The sequence below is a fragment of the Schistocerca nitens genome, chromosome 2 (assembly GCF_023898315.1).
Source record: "Schistocerca nitens isolate TAMUIC-IGC-003100 chromosome 2, iqSchNite1.1, whole genome shotgun sequence".
Lineage (NCBI taxonomy): Eukaryota > Metazoa > Arthropoda > Insecta > Orthoptera > Acrididae > Schistocerca > Schistocerca nitens.
In genome coordinates this window covers 1,159,274,447-1,159,300,046 of record NC_064615.1, presented here as the reverse complement: position 1 = coordinate 1,159,300,046, position 25,600 = coordinate 1,159,274,447, and the positions used below count along the sequence as shown (strand labels likewise).

Sequence of the window (25,600 nt, the reverse complement as noted above, 5' to 3'; positions counted from 1 at the left end):
TTGTGGCTCCCTACTGCTGCTAAGAAGTTTATCCCTCGTGGGTACAGAAAGGAATATACACCAGGCTGGAATGAGCATTGTGACAACTTAATGAACAGTGTAGCGAAACTGGCGACAGCAATATTGCGGACGACCTCCTACAATGTCTTGACGCTGCTAGAAGAGTGCGATGGTGTGAGATGGTGGAAAATGTTAACTTCAGACTTTCAAGTAGAAAGGCATAGAGCCTTCTGCGTAAGCTTGGCGGAGCCTTCAATAAACCCGGGCAGAAACCTGGTATTTCAAGGAACCAAACCGCTAATCTTATAGTTGAAACATCTAGATCGTCCCGTGACAAAGAGCATACTTCTAAAATAAAACAAGAACTCACCTCTCTAAAAGCACAGTGCCCAAACGAATCCAGTTCCTCTTCACCATTTACTCTGGCTGAATTGGATGAGGCCTTGAAACAAACTAAACATGCTAAAGCGCCTGGTGTGGATAATATACACTCGGAATTTCTGATAAACATGGGTAATGGTGGAAAAAAAATGGCTGATCCGCTTCTTCTCCAACATCCCAGATAGTGGAACATTTCCTATCGAGTTAAAGAAAACAAAAATAGTGGCAATTTTGAAACCAGGCAAACCAGCTGACCACCTGCAAAGCTTCAGACCAATTTCCCTCTTGAGCTGTACTTATAAACTCTCGGAGAGGCTCATCTATAACAGAATTAGCGGCTTCATTCTGGAACGTATTCCAGCTGAGAAAGCAGGGTTTCAGGCCAGAAGTTGCTTCGGCCAAGTAATGGTCCTGACAACTTTCACAGAGGCTGGTTTCCAAGAAAACGTAAAGACACCTGTCGCGTTCGTATATCTAACTGCGGCATATGACACGGTCTGGAGAGAAGGGATGGTGTACAAATTACCAAAAACAATCCGATGCCGGAAAACAGTAACTCTCATCAATACCATGATAAACAAGAGAGGATTTGCTGTTGATAACGCAACATTGAATCGATTCTTTACATTTTATTTTGTATTACCATTCGTTGTTGCAGCTATGGCAACAATTCACTTATTCTTTCTACATCAAACAGGGTAGATATTTCCGTGTTTACTTGGGAGGAAATGTGAGCAAGGAGAGGAAATTAAGTAATGGTCTAACGCAGGGCTCCGTCTTAGCGCCCCTATTATTGGACATATATAGCTCCGATCTCGCCAAAACCAGGTCAACAAAATTCTGCTACCCAGACGATTTCGCTCTTGCTTGTAAAACCAAGGATCTAGGATGAGCGGAGACAATTCTCACAGAAGATCTAGGCGTCATGAGCGCCTATTTTAGCAAGTGGCGACTTAAACCCAGTACAAGTAAAACTGAAGTATGTACGTTCCATCGGACAGACAAACTAGGTAATGCGGAGCTCAGAGTGAAACTTATCGGAAACACTCTTTGCCGTACAAAGTATCCCAAGTACCTCGGTGGCACCCTTGACTGCACCCTTTCATACAGAAAACATGTTGAAAATACTGCTGCCAAGATAAAAACTCGTAACAGTATTATTCAAAAATTGTGTGGAATGACGTGGGGAGCTTCAGCAGATACCTTGCGCACATCACCCATTGCGCTGGTGTTCTCAGCAGCCGAGTATTGTCCCCCGGTGTAGCTAAACAGCTGCCACACAAACTTGATAGACGTCCAGTTGAACCACACTATGCGGTTAATAAGAGGGGCAATCCGACCAACACCGATTTACTGGCTTCCTCTGATGACTAACATCTATCCACCCGCAACCTGCAAAAGCGAGGCCTTGCTTAAGGAATACGGCAAGATGGAGGAGAACCTGAAATTACCCAACCAAGTTTACTACGAAATAGACTCCGTTCAAGAAACCTTCCATTGCGGCAAGCAGAAGAGCTAGATGCCAGTAACACTGGTGTGAGAGACCTGTGGGACGAAAGCTGTCAACGTATTGAAAATCCTGAAGAGCCTGAGTGGTTCCGAAAGTGTAATTGTGATATTGCCGGCACAGAACTGGACAGGAAACTGTGGGTCACATTGAACAGAGCTCTCATTGGGCATGGCCGATGCGCAGACTCTCATTGCAGATGGTGTGCTGCAGAGTCTCCGGCTTGTGACAGCGGGGCTCCGAAACAGACAATCGAGCTCATTAGGGATGGATACCCCTTACGCTCCTACCAGGAATGTTGGAGCGACCTCATAAAAGCTGATGATACGGCTCTTATATGGATTGGGAACCTAGATATTGACATTTAGTTACTTTTATATGTAGTTTGTGTATTTTCATATTCCTGTTATACATAGTATTACTAATGTTATATACCTGTAATTTTAAACTGCATGTGATCCATACGAATAAATAAATAAATAAATAAAATCCCTATCAGGGATGTGCTCACGTGCGTTGTGTGGATTTTTGGAGCCCCAAATCCTAATGTGAAGACTCACATGACGAGAATTGTAGAATGTTACTTCATCTGGAAACGGGCACTTTTTCAAATAGCGACCTTGAAGGCCAGAACAGAACACGCGAATCCATACCACAATACTTCGACCATTTGCACTTTGTATGCTAAAGGCATAATAGCTTATCTAATGCTTTATGCTTCCTATAGTTCGCGCGATCCATGACGAATTGACTTACGGGGGCTTCGTCGAAGTGCTGCTTGCACTCTGACAATACGTGCCTGAGACACAGGAGGACGTCCACTTCGACGGAAATCTTTATCACTCCCCGTCTCTGTGGGTTTCCTAACCACTTCATTATGTTTGTTTTTGCAGTGGTGCCCTCCCTTACTGGTGTCGATAATTCCGCAGATTTACGTTCTGCATACCACACTGCACATTGCTCCTTCTTCTGACCTGTCGCTATTTTAATGAACCCCCAAGACAAATCTACAACAAAGCACAAAGAAAAAACTATAAGAGATTAAACGTTTTACAGCAAACCCCGATTCTGTATTTCTAATAGTTTCCAAGTTGCGATTTTTTAAAATCACAACGGAACTTTACAGACACTCTCTGCCTATTAAACGAAACGAGTGTACACTGGAATTCATCGCTGTGCTTAAGCAACTCCAAGTGTAGTAGTTTAGAAACTGGTTCTCATGTACAACATTCGCGCGAAGCTTTCAGCGAGGGGCGAGCTTTTCCTGAAAGCAGGATTCTAATACGCCGTATTATTCCTCGCTATTTTTTTCTACAAAACCCTGTTTTTCAACATAATCTCCGTTCAATATCATGGCCTTACTGCCTTACTGCATGCCCACCTGGAACGTCTTCATGTTTCAGTAACCTCGTTACACATCCACCTACTGCTTCCCACGGAGTGCATTCTTCATTGGGCTAAACAGGTAGAAATTGCAAATCCGGGCTGTAGCGCGGATGAGGAATAACAGTGCAGTGAAGCTTTGTGAGCTGCTCTAGGGTGCGCAGACTTGTGTCGTGGAGAGGGAGACGTTCGTTTGCACCTATGCAGAGACGAACGCGCTGAAGTCGTTTGTTCAATTTCCTGAGGGTAGCCTCTCCGATCCTCCGCGTGCTGGCCGGCCGGATACAGTTATCACTCTTGCCATGCTGGAACGTGACGACACTCTCACTCGATGTGACGGATGGATCACAGTCAGACAGCGCGCTGGTCAGCTGGAAGTCTCTGTTGGCAGTGTCGACACAGCCGTCCACCAGTCGGGGTACTCAAAGGTGAGTGCACGCCGGGTTCCTCGCCACCTAACAGTAGACCATAAAGAGCAATGAAGGACCACTTGTGCGGAATTGCGCGACCGTCACGAGGCTGATCGTGACAATTTTTTGTCGAACAGCTTCACAGGTGATGAAACATGGGTTCATCATTTCGAACAGGAAACAATATGGCTATGTAAGGAGTCACGCCACACCACCTATCCTCCGAAGAAGAAGTTGCGCGCCACACCCTTCAGCCCGTAAAGTCGTGGCGACAGTCTGTTTGAAATATTCTCTCACGCCGCAACGATCAACTCTGAAGTGTATTGTGCTACCCTCACGAAAATGAAGAAACAACTTCTACTTGCTCGTCACCACAAAAATGCAAACGAACTTCTAATGACAACGCGAGGCCTCTCTTAAGTTTTTGCGCCCGAGAGGAACCCACAAAACTTCACTGGACTGTTCTTCTCCATCCACCCTACAGCCTCGATCTCGCACCTTCCGACTTCCGTCTGTCCGGACCAATGAAGGATGCACTCCGCGGGAACCAGTACGTGGATGATGCGGAGGTTAGAGATGCAGCGAGACGCTGGCTTCGGCGTCGACGAGTAGAGTGGTGCTATACGGGCAACCAGACCCTGCCAGTAAGGTGGCGTAAAGCCGTCGCAATGAACAGAGATCGCGTTGAGAAGCAGGGTTTTGTAGTCATAAGAGTGCGGAATTACATGGTGTATTAGAGTCCCGAAAGAAACAAACCTGTTTTCAGAAGAAAAAAAAAAATGTGCGGCATTACTTACTGAACGTTCAAATGGCTCTGAGCACTATGGGACTTGACATCTGAGGTCATCAGTCCCCTAGAACTTAGAGCTACTTAAACCTAACTAACCTAAGGACATCACACACATCCATGCCCCGGCCGGATTCGAAGCTGCGACCGTAGCGGTCACGCGGTTCCAGACTGAAGCGCCTAGAACCGCACGGCCACACCGGCCGGCACTTATTGAACGTCCCTCGTAGCTTTTCTTTTACTTTCGCAGAAAGGGAAACGTACAAGATATTCATAAATTTCTCATATCGTTTCCGAAAATCATAACTGCGAAACTATTCGAGAGAGAACATCGTGATTTTTTTTATAAATATGTCCTCCCTGTACGGGAATATACGTAACGTGCGAGTGCAGCTTGTGACACAAGGACGACGACATATCGAGGTTTGGGTCTGGCCATGATTCGTGCACGGGTAGCCGAAGCCGTTAAGGCGACCGCTGGCGTAAACCGGGCAAACCGGGTCAGAGTCCAGGTCCGACACGAACTTTCACTGTAGCCATGCGCGCGTGTCAGAACGACTATTCCATCGCACTTCTTAATGACACAGACACTGTTGTTTAGTATCACGGTTGTGTTCATGTGTGTGGTGTCGGTGTCAGCAGCCACAAATCCCAACGTTGTGGCGGCTCACATATCCAGAATTGTGAAACGTTACTTCATCTGGACACAGGCATATTTTCAAGAAGTCATTCTAAGCGACTATGGAGGCCAGTACAGATCACGCGGATGGATACCAAAATGGACGATTGTTTGGCTGTATTACCTGTAACACTTGCACTTTGTGGTACATAAAATTACGCGACCGCTAATATAACACGTTACGAGCAATCGTCCTTGGTTCCTGCAATTCGCGCGATGCACGACGAGTTGACTTGCTGAGGCTGAATTGAAATTCAGTCATCAAGTCTGTCAACACGTCCTTGAGACCTAGTCGTACTTCCACTTCGACAAAAATCTTTAACACTGCTTGTCTCTTTAAAGCTTTTGAACCAACTCATTGTTGTGTCGATTCCCTAAGGTCTCGACACAATGAGTGGCTAGATGCACGCGAAACTAACGCAGACGGGCGTAAATTCTGAAACAGGAGACTGGATGAAAAACTATAAAGAAAAGAACGTATTGGGTAGATTACTTAACTTTTAATGATGTTCTTCTTGTTGAAATACATCTCTTGCATAGTAGTAAGCAATTAGCAATGATACACATGGCGCCTTGCTAGGTAGTAGCGATGGACTAGCTGAAGGCTATTTAATCTGTCTCTCGGCAAATGAGAGGAATACTTGGTAGGTCTAGTCGCAAGCTATGTCGTCCGTACAACTGGGGCGAGGTCAAGTCCGTGTCTTGTGACCTGCCATGTGGTGGCGCTAGGTTTGCGATTACATAGTGGCGACACGCGGGTCCGACATGTACTACAGGACCGCGGCCGATTTAAGTTACCACCTAGCAAGTGTGGTGTCTAGCGGTGACACCACATTCCTCCCCCGCAAATCGGCGAACGGTCGTGAGATAAGGCTTCCGCCCGCCGTGGGGAGGACCCCATGTTGACGTATGCGATGAGGTGGGGAGCCCAACAACAGGCGAGGCTGTGCCACCCGCACCCGGCCATTCGGTCCGAGGGGAGCTAGGAAACGCCTGCAAACCTAGTCCAGGGTGCACGTCAACATGAGGTGTATGCGCACGTAATGAGACAGAAGGGTCGACCTCCATGTGGTCGGAGCACCCGACGGGCGAAGACGACATCTGGTCCGGAGCGGGCAAGAGGTCCATGGCGGAGGACGGCTGGTCACGGGAAGCAAGCGGCGGCGCGTGACCCAGGGAGGCGCGAGGCGGCTGCAGCGAAGCGTCCGCTGCTGGCGGCGCCGGCGGCGGCTGCGGCGGCGCGACGCCATGAGGCAAAATGGAAGGCAGCGTCGGTAACACCTGGGGATGAGGCGAGCCAGTAGATGGGTCCCCAGGGCGCTGACCTGACGGCTCCGTCGCTGAAAGCAGACGGGGAGCGGCAGAACCCAGGCGACGACAGAGGCGCAGCTGATTGAGATGCCGACGCACCTCACCAGAGGCCCCCAAAACCAAATACATCGCGCGGCCGAGGCAGCGAAGAATGCGCCCTGCGAGCCAACGCTGTGAACCGCGATAGTTGCGATAATAGACAACGTCGCCAGGAGCAAAAGCAGGAGTCTGCCGCTGCACAGGAACCTGATGTGGCGGATGCAGCAAAGACATCAGAGTTCGATGAGGACGACCATGGAGCAACTCAGCCGGCGAGCGACCATCGCGGGGCTGAGAGCGATATGAGGACAAAAAGAGCAACAAAGCGTCCTCCCGTGAATGCGACTCTTTCAACTTCAACATCTGTGACTTGAAAGTCCGGACCAATCGTTCCGCGGCACCGTTTGACTGAGGCGAAAACGGCGCGGATGTCAGATGTTGAATACCATTGGCCTTGCAGAACGACTGAAATTCTGCGGACATGAATTGTGGGCCATTGTCGGAAACAATAGTCTGCGGAAGACCGTCAATGCAAAAGATAGCAGACAAGGCTTGGATGGTGGCAGAAGACGTCGTGGAAGACATCCGGACAACAAAAGGAAAATTACTGAAAGCATCGACCACAACCAACCATCGAGCATTCCAGAATGGACCAGCAAAATCGATGTGCAAGCGTTGCCAAGGGGAAGTGGCTTTCGGCCATGCAAAGAATTTCCGCGGCGGTGCGGATTGTTGTTCTGCACACGCCACGCAAGAGGAGCACATATTCGTAATCGCAGCATCGATTCCGTACCAAGTACAGTGCTGTCGAGCAAGTTGTTTAGTTCGCACTATACCCCAATGTCCTTGGTGAAGAAGCCGTAAGACAGAGGACTGTAACGAACGCGGGACCACGACTCTGGATTGATCATTATCAGAACGCAACAACAAAACACCACGTCGTACAAAAAGTCTCTCCTTGTGAGCAAAAAAACGGCGAACCAAAGGATCCCCGATCCGTGACTTTGACCAGGGCCATTGCGTAGCAACAAAACGCAAAACGGGAGCAAGGACAGGGTCAGCAGCTGTGGCTGTAGCTACACGACGAAAATCAATCGGAAACGATGCGACCACGTCATCGGTTTCCGAATCAATGAACATGCAAGCAAGTTCGGAAGAATCGAATGCTTTATCCTCAGCAACAGGCAAACGGGACAACGCATCAGCGTTGCCGTGCTTAGCAGCGGACCGATACAAGATATCGTAGCGGTACTGCGAGAGAAAAAGTGACCAGCGAATGAATTTCTGCGCTGTACGCGGAGGTACAGGCGTGTTCGGATGAAAAAGCGATGTCAAAGGTTTGTGGTCCGTGATGATGGTAAAGTGACGACCATACAAGAAGTCATGGAACTTTGAAACACCAAACACGAGAGCCAAAGCTTCCTTCTCTATTTGTGAATAATTTCTTTGCGCAGATGAGAGCAATTTGGACGCAAAGGCAATAGGGCGATCATGCGAGCCATCCTTGTGCGCAAGCACAGCACCGATCCCGAAATCCGATGCATCTACCATCAACAAAAGGGGTTTTCGGGGATCGAATGGCGTAAGGCAAGTATTCGAAAGTAACGCCGATTTCAACTGGCGAAAGGCGCGTTCGCATGCCGTCGTCCAGACGAACGGAACACCTTTACGGCGTAAGCGATGAAGCGGAGCTGAAATGGAAGAAGCATTGCGCACAAATCGGTGATAATAATTTACCTTACCCAGCACACTCTGTAGCTGTTTTAAGTTCTGCGGTGACGGCAAGTCCTGAATGGCACGAAGGTGCTCTGGACTCGGATGTATTCCTTGGGCATTTATGACATGCCCCAGGTACGGTAAGTCACGAGCAAAAAACACACATTTGTCCTTCCTCAAGCGAAGACCATTCTGACGCAATACCTGAAATAATGTTCGGAGATTCTGCAAATGTTCGGCTTCTGTCTTTCCTGAGATTACAATATCGTCCAGATAGTTCGCAGCCGTAGGGACCGACGCACAAATAGTTTGTAAATATTGCTGAAATAAAGCAGGGGCGGATGCACACCCGAATGGCAGTCTTTTGAAGCGATACAAGCCAAGATGCGTGTTAACCACTAAGACGCGCTGGGAGTCTTCGTCCACAGGTAGTTGCAAGTACGCATCTGCTAGGTCCAATTTTGAAAAATATTTTCCCGGGCACAGTTTGTCAAAAAGATCTTCCGGGCGGGGCAAAGGAAAAGTAGCAGTCACAAGTTGTGGATTCACAGTTGCCTTGAAGTCCACGCAAAGTCTCAATTTTCCGGAAGGTTTGGGCAAAATTACTAAGGGTGAGGCCCAGAGAGAAGCCTGCACTCGTTCAATGACACCTTGAGAATCTAATTCGGCTAATGTTCTTGCGACCTCATCACGCAATGCGTGGGGAACATTGCGCGCTCTGAAAAATTTCGGTTGCGCGTTGTCTTTCAGTTCCAAATGCGCTTCATAGTTCTTAGCGCAACCAAGGCCCGGTGCAAAAATGTCTGCAAATTCTTCACAAAGACTAGAAACACTGGCGGAAGGCACAGTCTGATTCACTGATAGGACCTGATTCACTATAGACAAATTAAACAATTGAAACAAATCTAAACCAAACAAGTTCACTGCACTAGAGGAACGAAGAACATAAAATGACACAAGTTTTGTCTGTCCCTTGTATGTTGCAAGAAGGCTGCACTGTCCTAACACAGGTATATGCTGTCCTGAGTAACTAGTTAACGTAACATTTGCGGCACGCAATGGCGGGGCGCCCAGTTGTTTGTACGTGTCGTGAGTGAGCAATGAAACTGCAGCTCCGGTATCGAGCTGGAATGGTATCACTTTTCCTGCAAAGTCTAAGTCCACAAAAAGTTTATTGTCTTGTTGACGACAAGAGCGACTGTCTCGTGCAATTTGAACTGATACAGGTCCAGAAGCACTTGCAACTTTACGGGATTTCCGGCGACGTCGACGCACACTTTGGGTGGGACGAACACAGTCACTGTTAGCTAAAGTGTCACTGGACGGGTGGGAATGTACTACATGGATGTCCATGGGTGAAGGTCCACGAGCCTGATTGTCCTGGGTTCGATTCCGGCGCGAAGCAAAGGGCCTGGAATTTGTGTGATTGTCTGATCTAAGCTTTTTCTGGCAAACACTTTGTACATGTCCTTTCTTTTGACAGTAAAAGCAAACAGCTTGGCGTGACGGGCAATTTTCACGCGAATGTCTAGTTGCACACCGCGGGCAAGATTTCACTGCATTTGCTTGCTTACGCGGCGCACGTGGTTGCAAGCGAGGCGGCCGCAGCGAAGTCGGGCGCGAGGGCCGCTGAGCGTCCCGTGCAGCGGGCCCGGCGGGCCGATTAATGTGACACACTGCTGGCGAAGTTTCAAATGATTCCTGAGCAAAGTCAAGTGTGTCTTGCCTGTCCAATATGTCTATCACTTGTTGCAGGGAGGGATTAACTAGCTTCAAAATCTGTTCCCTTATGCGAACATCAGAAACGTTCTGTGCAATTGCATCACGCACCATAGTATCTGAATATGGGAGGCCACATTCACAGGCAAACGCGCAGTCTCTAGTAAGGCCTTGCAAAGTTGCTACCCACTCCCTATTAGTCTGACCGGCCGTACGTTTTGTACGAAAAAACGTATACCGTTTTGCAACAACATTAACTGTTTCTTTGAAATAGGCATCTAAAGCCGACAAAATTTCTTCGTAGGACAGAGTTGCGACGTCGCGTCGGGGAAACAATTTCACTATCACACGGTAGGTAGACACACCGACACAAGAAAGCAAAAACGGCTGCCGCTCTTTACCTTGAATTCCATAAGCTGTGAGGTGGAACCGGAACTGATCGGCCCACTCAGTCCAGCTCTCGTTATGGGCCTCAAAGGGCCTAAATGGCGGTGCGACAGCGTTGTGTGGCTGCGGTAGCGATGAAGCGGCTGCCGCCGCATCGGTTTGCAGCGCACGTTGACCCTGGACGAGCTGTCCAAGGGCTTCCAATAACGCCTGCGTCTGCTGATTCTGCAAGCGAAAAAATTCGGACAGTACATCTGGAGAATGCGGCGAAGCCATGACACAAGCAAATTAGAGCAAATAGAACACAAAGACTGCAACGTGGGCGCGGCACCACACCTCGTCGCCAAAATATTGTTGTGTCGATTCCCTAAGGTCTCGACACAATGAGTGGCTAGATGCACGCGAAACTAACGCAGACGGGCGTAAATTCTGAAACAGGAGACTGGATGAAAAACTATAAAGAAAAGAACGTATTGGGTAGATTACTTAACTTTTAATGATGTTCTTCTTGTTGAAATACATCTCTTGCATAGTAGTAAGCAATTAGCAATGATACACATGGCGCCTTGCTAGGTAGTAGCGATGGACTAGCTGAAGGCTATTTAATCTGTCTCTCGGCAAATGAGAGGAATACTTGGTAGGTCTAGTCGCAAGCTATGTCGTCCGTACAACTGGGGCGAGGTCAAGTCCGTGTCTTGTGACCTGCCATGTGGTGGCGCTAGGTTTGCGATTACATAGTGGCGACACGCGGGTCCGACATGTACTACAGGACCGCGGCCGATTTAAGTTACCACCTAGCAAGTGTGGTGTCTAGCGGTGACACCACACTCATTGTGCTTGTTTTTTTCCTGTGTTGAGCTACCATACTGGCAGCGATAATTCTGCAGTACCATTGTAACAGATTTAGGTTCTCCATACCAGATAATACATGGAACTTTCTTCTGGCCTGTCGCTATTTTGATGCACCCCAAGTCAAATATGTAACATAGGACAAAAGGAAAAGAAAAAAGGTATGACAGCTGCTAAACTTTTTACGAAAAAGCACGATTCTCTATATCTAAAACTTTGAAACCATAGCGCGACTCTGTGGGCTCCCCGTACGTATTGCGTTAAATGAATCTATCGCTTTTGCTGAGCAGCTCCTAGTATACTAATTGAGAAACTGGTCGTCGTATACCACATTCACATGAAGCTTTCTAGATACTTGCTGGACGCACTACTTTGGTCTCACTTGCGTCTACAATTTTTAGCATTTCAACAAGTAGAATTTTGTGGCAAGACTGTTTTAGCTTTATTACGCATGTCATTGTTCCCAACTGCAACACACTGGCAAGTAATCTTTCAAGCGATTTAGCCTCACTTGACCAATTTTCATTGGCCCTAGTAACCTAGCTGTAAGGTGCATTAATTACATAATGAAGTAACCATCCATTTTGGTAACAATGGGACTTGATCGTTGTATAGCTTACTATGGCATCTGCACCTCTCATTAAAACATTAGCAGTATCAAATTCTAATGCACTACAAGTTGGCTGGTCAATCTGACTTTTGTCAGCGGTAACACACATATCTATAATACAATTTCGCGTATTTTTCATTTTGTAAAGGAAAAACGGGAAGACAGTTTCATCTTATAATCTGTCATTATAAAACCAAACTTCTCCAGCTATTAGCTGTCCACCTGTGAAACGGAAGGCTCTGTAATGACGCCGAGTTCTGACATTAAGAGGACAGACAATGTTGGCGTTGGCATTTGAGACAGCCAGCTCTCACTACAGGTTTAGCCTGGGTCGCCTTCTTCACCCTCTTAAGCGTTGATATTTCCAAGTGCACACAGAACTTTTTCATATTTGAAAATTGCTTCATTTGGTAACTACAGTCCTTTGCATTAGTGTTGTCCTAACGTGATCATGTTATTCGACTTACGGGGTATACGAGGGTCGCTGTTGAGATATGACATACTCTCTTTCCTAGCACCTCCCAGTCATTCAGCGTGCGCTGTTTCCAGGATTACGTAATTTTCATTTTGAACGTAAACTCTTCTAATTGGTTAGGCAGGATGATTTTCCTCTTTAGTTTTTTCTTGCACAATAGACTTTTCGAACCTTCAGTTGGGATCCTCTTCAGGTTCACCTGGTGTTCCCAGATAGCTGAACACTGTCTAAGAGCAGTGTCGTGTTTACTTATCAGAGGCAGTTTGCCTGCACTTACTCTGAAGAAGTGCGGCTATTGGGCGAAACTTTTCAGTCTATTATTGCTGGTAACCCGACGAGTAGAATAATATGTGCTCTTATGAACGTACAAAAAGGATTCTGCTGAAATCTATTAAAATATTGAAATTAACTGTTCACCTTACTTTATAGCAAGTCATTTATTGAGGAAATTGAGACGTCTAGTTGTAAGCATAAATACTTTTGTGAACTACTCGAAAGATTTGTTAGTAATATTGAGCACGGTGAAAATGTACATGAGTGACAGACATTCTTGTAAGTTTTGATATGAAATGAGTATCCCAGTAGCAGGTACTTTGGAGAGCAGAGGGGAGGAAGTTGTTCCGTATGTGCGTGACCTGGTCCAATTATGTCTGTAAACGAGCTGTTTAAGTGGAACGTAAAATTTTATCAGAATTGGTATTGCCATTGGTTAACCTTTATAGCCAGTCGCAGCTGACATTTTTATGCAACAATCTGAACAATATGCATTAATCAGTGCGCCACTAAAGTCTTCCGCTTGTCTCTACTATGTGAATGACACACAATAAGAGCTTGATACATTCCACAATGTGTCAGAATAGATTCATCACGCAATGAACTTCACCAGGGAGGTAGGGAATGATGTCAGTCTGTTGTTCCCACATGTGGTGATCCAACAGTAGTCTAGACATGGTGTGTAGAAAGCCTAGAAACACAGATAAATATCTAGACGCCACTTCGTATCAGCACTCAGTCGAGAAGCAAGCATTGTTAAGCACTCTGCCTTCATGTGCCTTCCGTATCAACGGTAATAACAGCTTGAAATCGCAGCTGAATCTGTTAAAGAAGACACTCAAGGCCAACGACTGTGATGGTTTATCCATAGAAAGAGTTTTCAAACGACATATCGTTAATTATGCTAATATGTAAGATGACGAACCGCCTTCTTCTCTGTTACGCTACCGTTCATTTCTAGACTTACAGCCCGCATATGCGGACTTATGTTTCCGTCATAACAAAATAAAAATCTTTTTGTGTGGGGGTGGCAAAGTGCATATAGAAGAAACGGGAAGGACTGGAAAAGAATGTACTGAACGGCACGACCGCGACAGGCAGTTAAAACAAAGTGTGATATGTGCGGGAAAGGAGCACTCGAGGAAGGTAGCCAAAATATAGATTTCAACAACGTACGAGTGCTAGCCGAGAAAAGCAACATTCAAGGAAGGAACTTCTGAGAAACGAGCGAGATTTATGAGAACGAATATTAACTCGAATAGAGAAGGCGGCTATAGGCTTCCAGTTTCGTGGCCTCCCGCAGTCGAGGAAGTAAATACACGGCGACGGTGCGCGAGGAATGCAAACAAGGACCAAATGCCAGCTTTGAGGCTTGATAATAATATCTGCATAAAAGTTTCCCGTCTCCTGCTCTTCTAGTTTTGCTATCTGTCCAATGACGGCGGCCCACCCACAGCGGCCGCAAAAATTTCAACAAATAACTTCACTTATTCAGAATGAACACGGGAAAACTCCGTTTTAAAATTTGCAAGGTACGCTTTATGTCCAAGCCACATTTTATTTCCTTATTTTCCTGTTTTACAATGTCGTATCACTTCTTTAGATACGATCAGTGAGTAAAGCGGTGCTGCAGAAAGCACAAGGTCGGGAGTGAGTAAGATTTCAGTTGCTACGCCGGTCGAAGGAGCTGGTGGACTGTAGTGTCGGCAGACTTGCCAACACTACGCACACTAATTGAAAGAGGCGGCCAAGATGCACGCGCTAACTCACGAAGGATGGAGTGAGGTCTGAAACAGGATACGTAATGAATGTTATAAAGAAAAGTACGTAGCTCCTTGAATACTTAACTTTTAATCCATCCTTGTATACATCGTTCTTGATGAGACATCTGGAGATTGTGGCGATACAAGTGAGACTCTTTAGATACAAGCTATCTAAGGCTAATGGCGCCTTGCTAGGTCGTAGCCATGGACTTAGCTGAAGGCTATTCTAACTGTCTCTCGGCAAATGAGAGAAAGGCTTCGTCAGTGTAGTCGCTAGCAACGTCGTCGTACAACTGGGGCGAGTGCTAGTAAGTCTCTCGAGACCTGCCTTGTGGTGGCGCTCGGTCTGCGATCACACAGTGGCGACACGCGGGTCCGACATGTACTAATGGACCGCGGCCGATTTAAGCTACCACCTAGCAAGTGTGGTGTCTGGCGGTGACACCACATGGACCATATGGCGCTGCCGGCGGGCGGCGGTGCAAGGCGCTGCGGATGGACGGGAGAACGCCCGTCACGTCAACTGCGGGGTGCCAGGGGGAAACAAAAACACAGTTGTCCTGGCGCGATGCAGGTACTCTCACTTAGGGAATATTCACTAATAAAAGTCTCCTTTTCCAATACAGATGTTAGGAGAAGCCTACGGGTAAATACTTTTTTACAACAATACCACAGTGCTAGAAATCGATCATCGTAATAAACAAAAGAATAATGTTTAAACTAACGAAAACGTACGAACGCGTACGAAAAATTACGAGTGTGAGTACGAGATACAGGCTGCGCGCCATAGGCGCTTTCTGATCTAGTTCTGTCGTAAGACCACACTCTCAGGAAATTGCTAGTTTTCAGTTAATCATTATTAATTGTGTCGATATTATCAGTTTATGGTGGTTAGTAAATAAATAAATCATAATGACACACGTTTTGAACGTTATTCCGAATAATACACCTTTCCGCTTCATCAGTTAGTATCACAGGAAGCATAACTGCTCTTCACAGAGAACCAGACGGCACTGATACTGCTTCTGCGAGGGATATAAACTTCGAGAGATTCTCAGCAAAACAGCTAGAAAGCATCCTATACGACGACTAACTAAGACATTCCAAGGACAGATTGTCTTAACCTCCGCAAAATCTGATGCAAAAGCTCATGGGTCGGGGGTCGGGAGCGTTCTTGCAAAGCGAACGTGACACTGGTCTTTGAAACTATTCTGCTAATTTGGAACTCCGGAATACCCTAGAGGAAATCTGAACAGAACGGTCGAAACGGTGATTGTGGAAGAAACGTGCTACCAGGTTTTACCTCCAACGACAACAATCACAAAAGCGTGCAGAACCACATAGTTTTATTTCTGTTTTCAAGTCTCTGTGAGCATTGTAAAGTGTATTCTGTGTGGTAACGTATTTTCACTGTTTATGGATCGTATTTTCTGTAGTCTACGTTGGGGACCAAAATACTGACCGAGGAGCTGTAAAATCATTGTAGAACATCGAAACAGGATCGTACGCTTCAAAACACCGAACGACCGAACGGTCACAGAATTATGACTAAAAACGTATGATACAGAGTATAAGTACAGAATCATCGTGAAAGACTGGCAGTACTTGTATGTCATTTATAAAATAATAAATATGCAGAAAGGGAATTAGTCACAAAGATATTTAAGACAAAAAATGGTGATGGCGAGCCACTAAGGGCTGCTGGTTACCTACGCGGTTACAGGTTGCAAACGGACTAGAGATTCTGTACTATACTCTGTATCACACGTTTTTAGTCATAATTCTGTGACCATGTTATAGACCATTCTTTGATTTAAATTCTGACGAAGACACTCCTAGCAGTGTTGAAACCCGGTTAATTCGTTAAAAATAGTGACCGAGGGCTGTTTTCTTTCAATTGTAACTATTCACTGTCTCTGAACGTGCAGCCATGTACAAAACTTTGTGATATACTTCTATTTCGGCCCATTTACATACGTTATTATGTCTTTCATTTATCACTATATGGTATTCAACAGCAGACAAATATTTATTATGATCGAAGAGTCCACGGGTGTATTGCCGCTTCATAGTGACGGGCACAACATTACGGCTATCAATCATGACGATGGAGATCGTCAGGTGCGCTGACGAATTGAGCTCCTGAGGGCGGGTGGCCGCCTTATATCCCCCCCGCTAATGGGCCGTTCCTTCCGTGGAGTATTCTTAATTATACTCAGTGCTGGTTCCATGCCTTGATACAATTATAACCGCAATCACAGTTGATGAGTTCGTCCCAGGTGCGAATTTCGATGGCCTCTGTCTGACAACGAAAAATTCAAAATGGTTCAAATGGCTCTGAGCACTATGGGACTCAACTTCTGAGGTCATTAGTCCCCTAGAACTTAGAACTAATTAAACCTAACTAACCTAAGGACATCACAAACATCCATGCCCGAGGCAGGATTCGAACCTGCGACCGTAGCGGTCTTGCGGTTCCAGACTGCAGCGCCTTTAACCGCACGGCCACTTCGGCCGGCATCTCTGACAACGCTGTCCCAGTATTTAGCAGTCTGGGCCGAGATCTTGGTACGATCGTAATCCAACTCTTGTTTTCCGGACAAACAGTGCTCTCCGACCGCCGACTTGTTAGGATACTTCAGTTGTGTGTGCCTTTGATGTTCTCGGCAACGATCTTCGGTGGTGCGCACTGTCTGTCCAATACAAGTCTTACCACACTGATAGTGAATCTGGTATACACCAGCCTTTCGCAATCCGATATCATCTTTCACACTTCCCAATAACGCTCATATTTTATTGGGCGGGCAAAAGATAAACTCGATGTTTCTTTAATATGCGTCCGATATTCCCCAATAGTGCGCCAGTGTACGGAATAAATGCAGTGGCTACTTCTTCCTCTGGGACTCCTTCCGTCCTCAAAGGTTGTACTGTAGTGGTGGGGCAGAGAACGCGCCTAATCTGCCATTCCGAGTACCTGTTCTCTCGGAATACGGTACTGACTGGTTCCAGCGCCTGGGGCAGACTCTCTGCGTCTGGGATGCTGCGAGCCCTGTGTACCAGTGTTTTTAGAACCCCAGTTCTCTGAGAAGGGTAGTGACAGCTGTTTACATGCAAATACAGATCAGTGTGCTTTTTCTTCCTGTACACACTGTGACGTCCAGGAATGGTAATCGTCCTTCTGCTTCGGTCCCCATTGTGCATTGTATCTTGTGATGTATGGAGTCCAGGAGCTTGTCCCTACCATGGGGCCAGGTGACGAACTTTTCATCCACATAACGGAAAAAGCAAGTAAGTTTCCATTCGGGTGACGCCGAGGCTTCCTCCTCGATGTACTCCATGTACAAATTCGCGCCCACGGGTGACAGTGGGCTACGCATCATGACTACTTCCGTTTGTTCACCGTATTCTCCATTAACAGAAAATACGTGGAGGTCAGGAAATGTTTGATAACGTCGGTGGTCGTCTCGTCAAATTTCTGGCTATAAGCACGACTATAGCTAACACTTGGTTCAAGAATCATAAAAGAAGGTTGTATACATGGAAGAATCCTGGAGATACTAGAAGGTATCAGTTAAATTATATAATGGTAAGACAGAGATTTAGGAACCAGGTTTTAAATTGTAAGACATTTCCAGGGGCAGATTTGGACGCTGACCACAATCTATTGGTTATGAACTGTAGATTAAAACTGAAGAAACTGCAAAAAGGTGGGAATTTAAGGAGATGGGACCTGCATAAACTGACTAAACCAGAGGTTGTACAGAGTTTCAGGGAGAGCATAAGGGAAGAGTTGACAGGACTGGGGGAAAGAAATACAGTAGAAGAAGAATGGGTAGCTCTGAGGGATGAAGTAGTGAAGGCAGCAGAGGATCAAGTAGGTAAAAAGACGAGGGTTAGTAGAAATCCTTGGGTAACAGAAGAAATATTGAATTTAATTGATGAAAGGAGAAAATATAAAAATGCAGTAAAAGAAGCAGGCCAAAGGGAATACAAACGTCTCAAAAATGAGATCGACAGGAAGTGCAAAATGGCTAAGCAGGGATAGCTAGAGGACAAATGTAAGGATGTAGAGGCTTGTGTCACTAGGGGTAAGCCGGCCGCGGTGGTCTCGCGGTTCTAGGCGCGCAGTCCGGAACCGTGCGACTGCTACGGTCGCAGGTTCGAATCCTGCCTCGGGCATGGATGTTTGTGATGTCCTTAGGTTAGTTAGCTTTAAGTAGTTCTAAGTTCTAGGGGACTAATGACCACAGCAGTTGAGTCCCATAGTGCTCAGAGCCATTTGAACCACTAGGGGTAAGACAGATACTGCCTACAGGAAAATTAAAGAGACCTTTGGAGAGAAGAGAGCCACTTGTATGAATATCAAGAGCTCAGATGGAAACCCAGTTCTAAGTAAAGAAGGGAAAGCAGAAAGGTGGAAGGAGTATATAGAGGGTCTATACAAGGGCGATGTACTTGAGAACAATATTATGGAAATGGAAGAGGATGTAGATGAAGATGAAATGGGAGATACGATACTGCGTGAAGAGTTTGACAGAGCACTGAAAGACCTGAGTCGAAACAAGGCCCCGGGAGTAGACAACATTCCACTGGAACTACTGACGGCCTTGGGAGAGCCAGTGCTGACTAAACTCTACCATCTGGTGAGCAAGATGTATGAGACAGGCGAAATACCCTCAGACTTCAAGAAGAATATAATAATTCCAGTCCCAAAGAAAGCAGGCGTTGACAGATGTGAAAATTACCGAACTATCAGTTTAATAAGTCTCAGCTGCAAAATACTAACGCGAATTCTTAACAGACGAATGGAAAAACTGGTAGAAGCCGACCTCGGCGTAGATCAGTTTGGATTCCGCAGAAATGTTGGAACACGTGAGGCAATACTGACCCTACGACTTATCTTAGAAAATAGATTAAGGAAAGGCAAACCTACATTTCTAGCATTTGTAGACTTAGAGAAAGCTTTTGACAATGTTGACTGGAATACTCTCGTTCAAATTCTAAAGGTGGCAGGGGTAAAATACAGGGAGCGAAAGGCTATTTACAATTTGTACAGAAATCAGATGGCAGTTATAAGAGTCTAGGGGCATGAAAGGGAAGCAGCGGTTGGGAAGGGAGTGAGACAGGGTTATAGCCTGTCCCCGATGTTATTCAATCTGTATATCGAGCAAGCAGCAAAGGAAACAAAAGAAATATTCGGAGTAGGTATTAAAATTCATGGAGAAGAAGTAAAAACTTTGAGGTTCGCCGATGACATTCTAATTCTGTCAGAGACAGCAAAGGACTTGGAAGAGCAGTTGAACGGAATGGATAGTATCTGGAAAGGAGGATATAAGATGAACATCAACAAAAGCAAAACTAGGATAATGGAATGTAGTCGAATTAAGTCGGGTGATGCTGAAGGTATTAGATTAGGAAATGAGACACTTAAGGTAGTAAAGGAGTTTTGCTATTTGGGGAGCAAAATAACTGATGATGGTCGAAGTAGAGAGGATATAAAATGTAGACTGGCAATGGCAAGGAAATCGTTTCTGAAGAAGAAAAATTTGTTAACACTGAGTATAGATTTAAATGTCAGGAAGTCGTTTCTGAAAGTTTTTGTATGGAGTGTAGTCATGTATGGAAGTGAAACGTGGACGATAAATAGTTTGGACAAGAAGAGAATAGAAGCTTTCGAAATGTGGTGCTACAGAAGAATGCTGAAGATTAGATGGGTAGATCACATAACTAATGAGGAGGTATTGAATGGAATTGGGTAGAAGAGGAGTTTGTGGCACAACTTGACAAGAAGAAGGGACCGGTTGGTTGGACATGTTCTGAGGCATCAAGGGATCACAAATTTAGCATTGGAGGGCAGCGTGGAAGGTAAAAATCGTAGAGGGAGACCAAGAGATGAATACGAGTACATTAAGCAGATTCAGAAGGATGTAGGTTGCAGTAAGTACTGGGAGATGAAGAAACTTGCACAGGATAGAGTAGCATGGAGAGATGCATCAAACCAGTCTCTGGACTGAAGACAACAACAACAACAACAACCACGACTGACTCTTGTAGAGGCAGCTTGGTGAATAACGAAACAAACTGTCGAGACAATTTTTAGCTGCAAGACTCAGTTATCCTGGTGAGCTTCTACGTTGTTTCATTATTCACCGGGTAGCCTCTATTAGAGTCAGTCGTGATTATATCCAGAAATTTGAAGACCACCGACCTTTTCAAGCATGTCCTGACCTCCAAGAGAAGAGCTGATGGCACATTGGATCACGGTGTGTACAGGAAGTAAACGCACACTGATCTGTATTTCCACGTAGTCAGCCGTCACCAACCTTCTCAGGGAAATGGGGTTCTAAAAACACTGGTACACAGGGCGCGCAGCATCTCAGACGCAGAGAGTCTGCCCCAGGAGCTGGAACGCATCAGAACCGTATTCTTCCGAGAGAAAGGGTACTCGGAATGGCAGATTAGACGCGCTCTCTGCCCCACCACTACAGTACAGCCTTTGGAGACAGAAGGAGTCACGGAGGAAGGAGTAGCCACTTCATTTACTCCGTACACTGGCGCACTGTCGGGGAAAATCGGACGGATATTAAAGAAACACCGAGTTAAAACTGTCTTTTACCCGCCCAATAAAACACTAGCGTTACTGGGCAGTGTGAAAGATGATCTCAGATTGCGAAAGGCAGGTGTATACCAGTTTCACTATCAGTGTGGTAAGACTTGGATTGGACAGACAGTGCGCAACATCGAAGATCGTTGCCGAGAACATCAACGGCACACACAACTGAAGTATCCTAACAAGTCGGCGGTCGCAGAGCACTGGTTGTCCGGAAAACGCGGGGTGGTTTACGACCGTACCAAGATCTCGGCCCAGACTTCTAAATATTGGGACAGCGTTGTCAAAGAGAGGCCATCGAAATTCGCACATGGGACGAACTCATCAAATGTGATTGCGGTTATAATTGTAGCAAGGCATGGAACCAGCACTGAGTATAATTAAGAATACACTCAGCAACGAAAACGATCTGGCGAGCTGGGCGGACGCAGCAACTACACCGACCCCTACGTCTCCGCGACTACCGACGCGCGACTGTGGGCGCGGACCGCGGAGGGAACGGCACATGGGGGGAGGGCATATAAGGCGGCTGCCCGCCCTCAGGAGCTCATTTCGTCAGCGCACCTGACGATGGCGACATGATTGATCGCCGTAATATTGTGCCCATGGACCAGCAGTATACCCATGGACTCTTCGATCAAACAAATTCCCCGGGAGAAACTGAAGAATCACATTATTTATTATTATAATATGATTATACGAGGGTTGGAACTAAAATAGTGGCAACTATTTATTCACAATCAATACAAAAGAGTTACATGTTTGCACCTGTTACTGTCCTTCAAAGTAGTCACCAGCGTTGTGTAGAACCTATTGCCAGCCATGTGGAATGCGTAGTACACCGTTAGCAGAGCCTGTTCTGTTGGTGTGAATGGAGCGGTCTACTGCCTGTCGAATCTCTGATACAGTTCTGAAGCGGATGCCACGTAGTGGTACCTTCATCTTGGGAATCAAATGCACAGTATGACTGTTCGTTTTTGGAGCATCACCTGCGACCACCTTTGCAAAAGAAGCAGCGACACTTTCTGCGCAGCCCATCCATCATTTCACACGACAATGCGCGGCCGCATACAGCGCAAGCTGTGGCTGCTCTGTTTGGTCGATGGGACTGGGAGGTACTGTATCATCCACCATACTCCCCGGACTTAGTCGTTGTGACTTTGATTTGATTCCGAAGATGAAGAAACCACTTCGTCGCATTCGCTTCAGAACTGTTCCACAGATTCTCACCATCAATAGAACAGGCTCTGCTAACGGATACTACGCCTTCCACGTTGCTGGCAACGGATTCTACACAGCACTGGTGACTACGTTGAAATACAGTAACAGGTGAAAACATGTAAATCTTTTGTATAGGTTGTGAATAAATAGTTGCCACTATTTAAGTTCCAACCCTCATACTATTGGCACAGACGGAAGTACACTGCTCAAGTCGTACAAATCATCGACTTTGTACACATACGAACAAACACTCTTTCACATACACTACGCTTTTAATTTTCTTATCTGGGACAGACAGCCGCACAATTAAATCAAAAATAGTTTCCATCTTTCGGTTCCGACCATGGGTAGCGGCATGCTGTAGAGCAAATACCACAACTGGAAATCCCCCTCCCATGTATTTCCTATTGGTATTCCCTCTGCCTCACTTCAAGCACACCTGGTATTTCGCTGAAACGTTTTTGACTTTAAAATGGGTCTTCACTCAAACAGCCCGCTTCTACCCAGAAAAATAGAAAAAGAATACAAGGTCTCCTTTATCTACGCCCACACGACTACTCTTCAGTACACACTTAAGTGCCCGACACAGGATTCATCAAATAACTTTCAGACTATTTCTCTGCCGTTCCGCTCTCGAATAGCACGTGGGAAAAACGAACACTGAAATCTCTCTGTGCGAGGTCTCATTTCTTTTATTTTATAACGATGGCGATTGTCCCCTTGTGTAGGTGACGGCGAACAAAAATATTTTCGCATTCAGAGGAGAAAATCGGTCATGGAAATTTGATGAGAAGATCCTGCATCAACGAAAAACGCCTTTGTTTTAATGATTGCCACTTCAGTTCTCGTATCACGCCCGTGGCACGCTGTCCGCTACTCCGCGGTAATACAAAGCGAGCTGTCCTCCTTGAAGGAGAGGGTCCCATACCGCACAGCAATACTCCAGGAGAGAACGCACAAGCGTAATGTGCGTAGTCTTTTCTGTAGATTTGTTGCATCTTCTACGTGTCCTTCCAATGAAACGAGGCCCTTGGTTCGCTTTCCCCCAGCATTTTCTATATGATAATTCCAGCTTAAATTGTTTGTAATTGTTATCCTTAGGCAAAAAGTTGAATTGACGTAATTTAAATTTGTTTGATTTCTCGTGTAAAAGAAACTTAACGGATTTCTTTTAGTACTCATGTGAAGGACCTCACACTTTTTACACTTTAAAGTCAATTTCCGCTTTTCACACCACACAAATATCTTGTCTCCATCATTTCGCAACTGATTTTGAGCTTCTGATGACTTTGTTAGACGATAAACGATTGCATCATCTGCAGGCAATATGAAGGGGCTGCCCAGATTGTCTCCTAAATTGTTTATGTAGATAAGAAAAGGTGTGGGTTGGTAACACTTCTTGAGCTGTACCAGATATCACTTCTGTTTCACACAAGCATTATTGAAATATATTCACTAATCGTAATAAATGTTCAAAAATGCAATTAATCTTATAAACGTAGGCTTCTGGGCCCTTTGTCACTCTCAATAAAAAAATTTCTGGGTTTGTGACCACATTGTCAATATGTAAAACTACCGACGTTCCGGTCACTGTTACAAGTGACCTTCTTCAGGGCGGTTTTGTTTCCGGTCACAAATCCAGAAAAATTTTATTGATTGTAATTCATCTTCTTCAGTTTACTATTTCATGCACTCATTTTTATGTTTATCTTTGTTTTTCATGTTCTAGTTGTTGGAGGTGAGACGATGTCAACAGACAATACTGTTTATCCCTCTTCGGATGAAGAAAGTGACAAACAAGGGACGAGTACTTCCAGCAACAGACTTCCAGCTGACACGGTGCTCGCTGTCTGCTGCGTTATGCTTACAAGTCGTGTTCTGTACGTAGCCAGTATGTGGTAATCAGCACAATGCCTTCCTTAAGCCGTGTGCTTCAAATCTCTTTCCGATTCTACATTTAAAGAGAGGTCAGAAACGACATTATGCCTATGGAAATCCAGTATATAGAGCGAATCACTCTGTGATAACGTAATTAAAAAGTTATACATTGCGCTCAAGTGGCAACTGTACCAATTTTTTTTTGAAGGATTTAATCACTTTTGGAAACGGTGTTGCCTTTGGATGAGAAAATGTCTAATAGCATCAAGATACTTCAGAAGATTTTATAGCTCTTTGAGTAGCAGATCGAAGTACAAAAGCCCTTGATCTACGATCTCATGTGTAAAGAAGGTGGTATTCATATCGTTGATAAAAATTTCGTAAGCGTTATACGTTTCAGAACTCACCATTTAGGTGCTGAGTGTTTATTTAAATTATATACTTTGTGGTCTGAAAAGAAGACAAAAAACTGAAGAATGTGACACATCAAAGGAAACATGAAATATCGTTTTCATTGAAGTGTGTCTCACAATGTAATCAATAAAAGCTGAAGAATTTAACGATGTTTAACAATAAACTCTTACAAACTTGTACAAAATCAGTCAAATATTTTTGTACAAACTAAACATCACGTTTAGAATGTAACATTCTTCTGTATCAATAGATCAACTGCTTGTGTACAGCAAATATAATGCCAAAAAAATGACGTGAACAGCTTGTTATCTTTATGTGAATCTCTTTCCACATTAAGTCAGTTCACTCTGATTGTTTTTATTGCAGGTTAAATAATCCTTTTCCTTGGGACGAGAATTGTTTCAAACATACAGAAATTCAGGACTATTTTGCGTTCACTTGTTACCAAAAATGTATTGTTTAAGATTACATTTAATTTACATTAAAGAGGCGCTGTCACGCCCAGTCTCCCGTATGACTACATTTAGGTTTAAGTAGTTCTAAGTCTAGCGGACTGATGACCTCAGATGTTAAGTCCCATAGTGCATAGAGCCATTTGAACGAGAAACAAAATCAAGGTTCCTATTATTTGTGTAGTTCCTACAGAGTCAGTGTACCATCGCGTGCTGTTTCTTTATACAACACTAAATGCATCCGTATGAGTACTGTAGCAATCATGTGGTCTTCTTCTTTCATTCATTGCGTGAAGTGGGAAAACATTTTTGAAAGACCTTTGTAAGTTGTCTGTTGTGTAGTAAAAACTGTGCGCCTGACGCCCGAGATCCAACTAACAATGAACTAATTAAAAAGGAATACACAATAGTAATGTTAAAAATCTGTAGGCACCTGTTTACAAGAGATGATAGAAGTGGTGGCCACCGGCATTTCGAGACAGAGTTGCCACTTCACAAGCAATTCCACAAGAGAAAGTTAACCGGCACGTGAGGTGTACCGGTTTTATGTTGGCACCTTGTGTAAAGTTGTCGTGTAATATATGATATGTGCAGTTTAGGTCCTCATATCAGTAATCACTGAAATTGGGTTCAAAATAATAATTAAACAACTACACTCTTGAACCACTAAGATCAGAATATAACTTCAAAAAAAGCTCTCGCTATTATGAACTTCGCAAAACATCTCACTAAAACG

General features: G+C 45.2%; 1 protein-coding gene across 1 annotated transcript in view; it reads left to right on the top strand.

The window, feature by feature from the left end:
- Positions 1 to 24,543, top strand: part of LOC126234809 (division abnormally delayed protein-like) — a 72,461-nt gene extending 47,918 nt beyond the window's left edge. The window contains exon 5 of the mRNA XM_049943557.1: positions 23,850 to 24,543. Within this exon, the coding sequence (XP_049799514.1) occupies positions 23,850 to 24,022 (173 nt within the window). The 3' untranslated portion in view covers positions 24,023 to 24,543. The remainder of the gene's footprint in view (positions 1 to 23,849) is intronic.
- Positions 24,544 to 25,600: the final 1,057 nt, after the last annotated feature.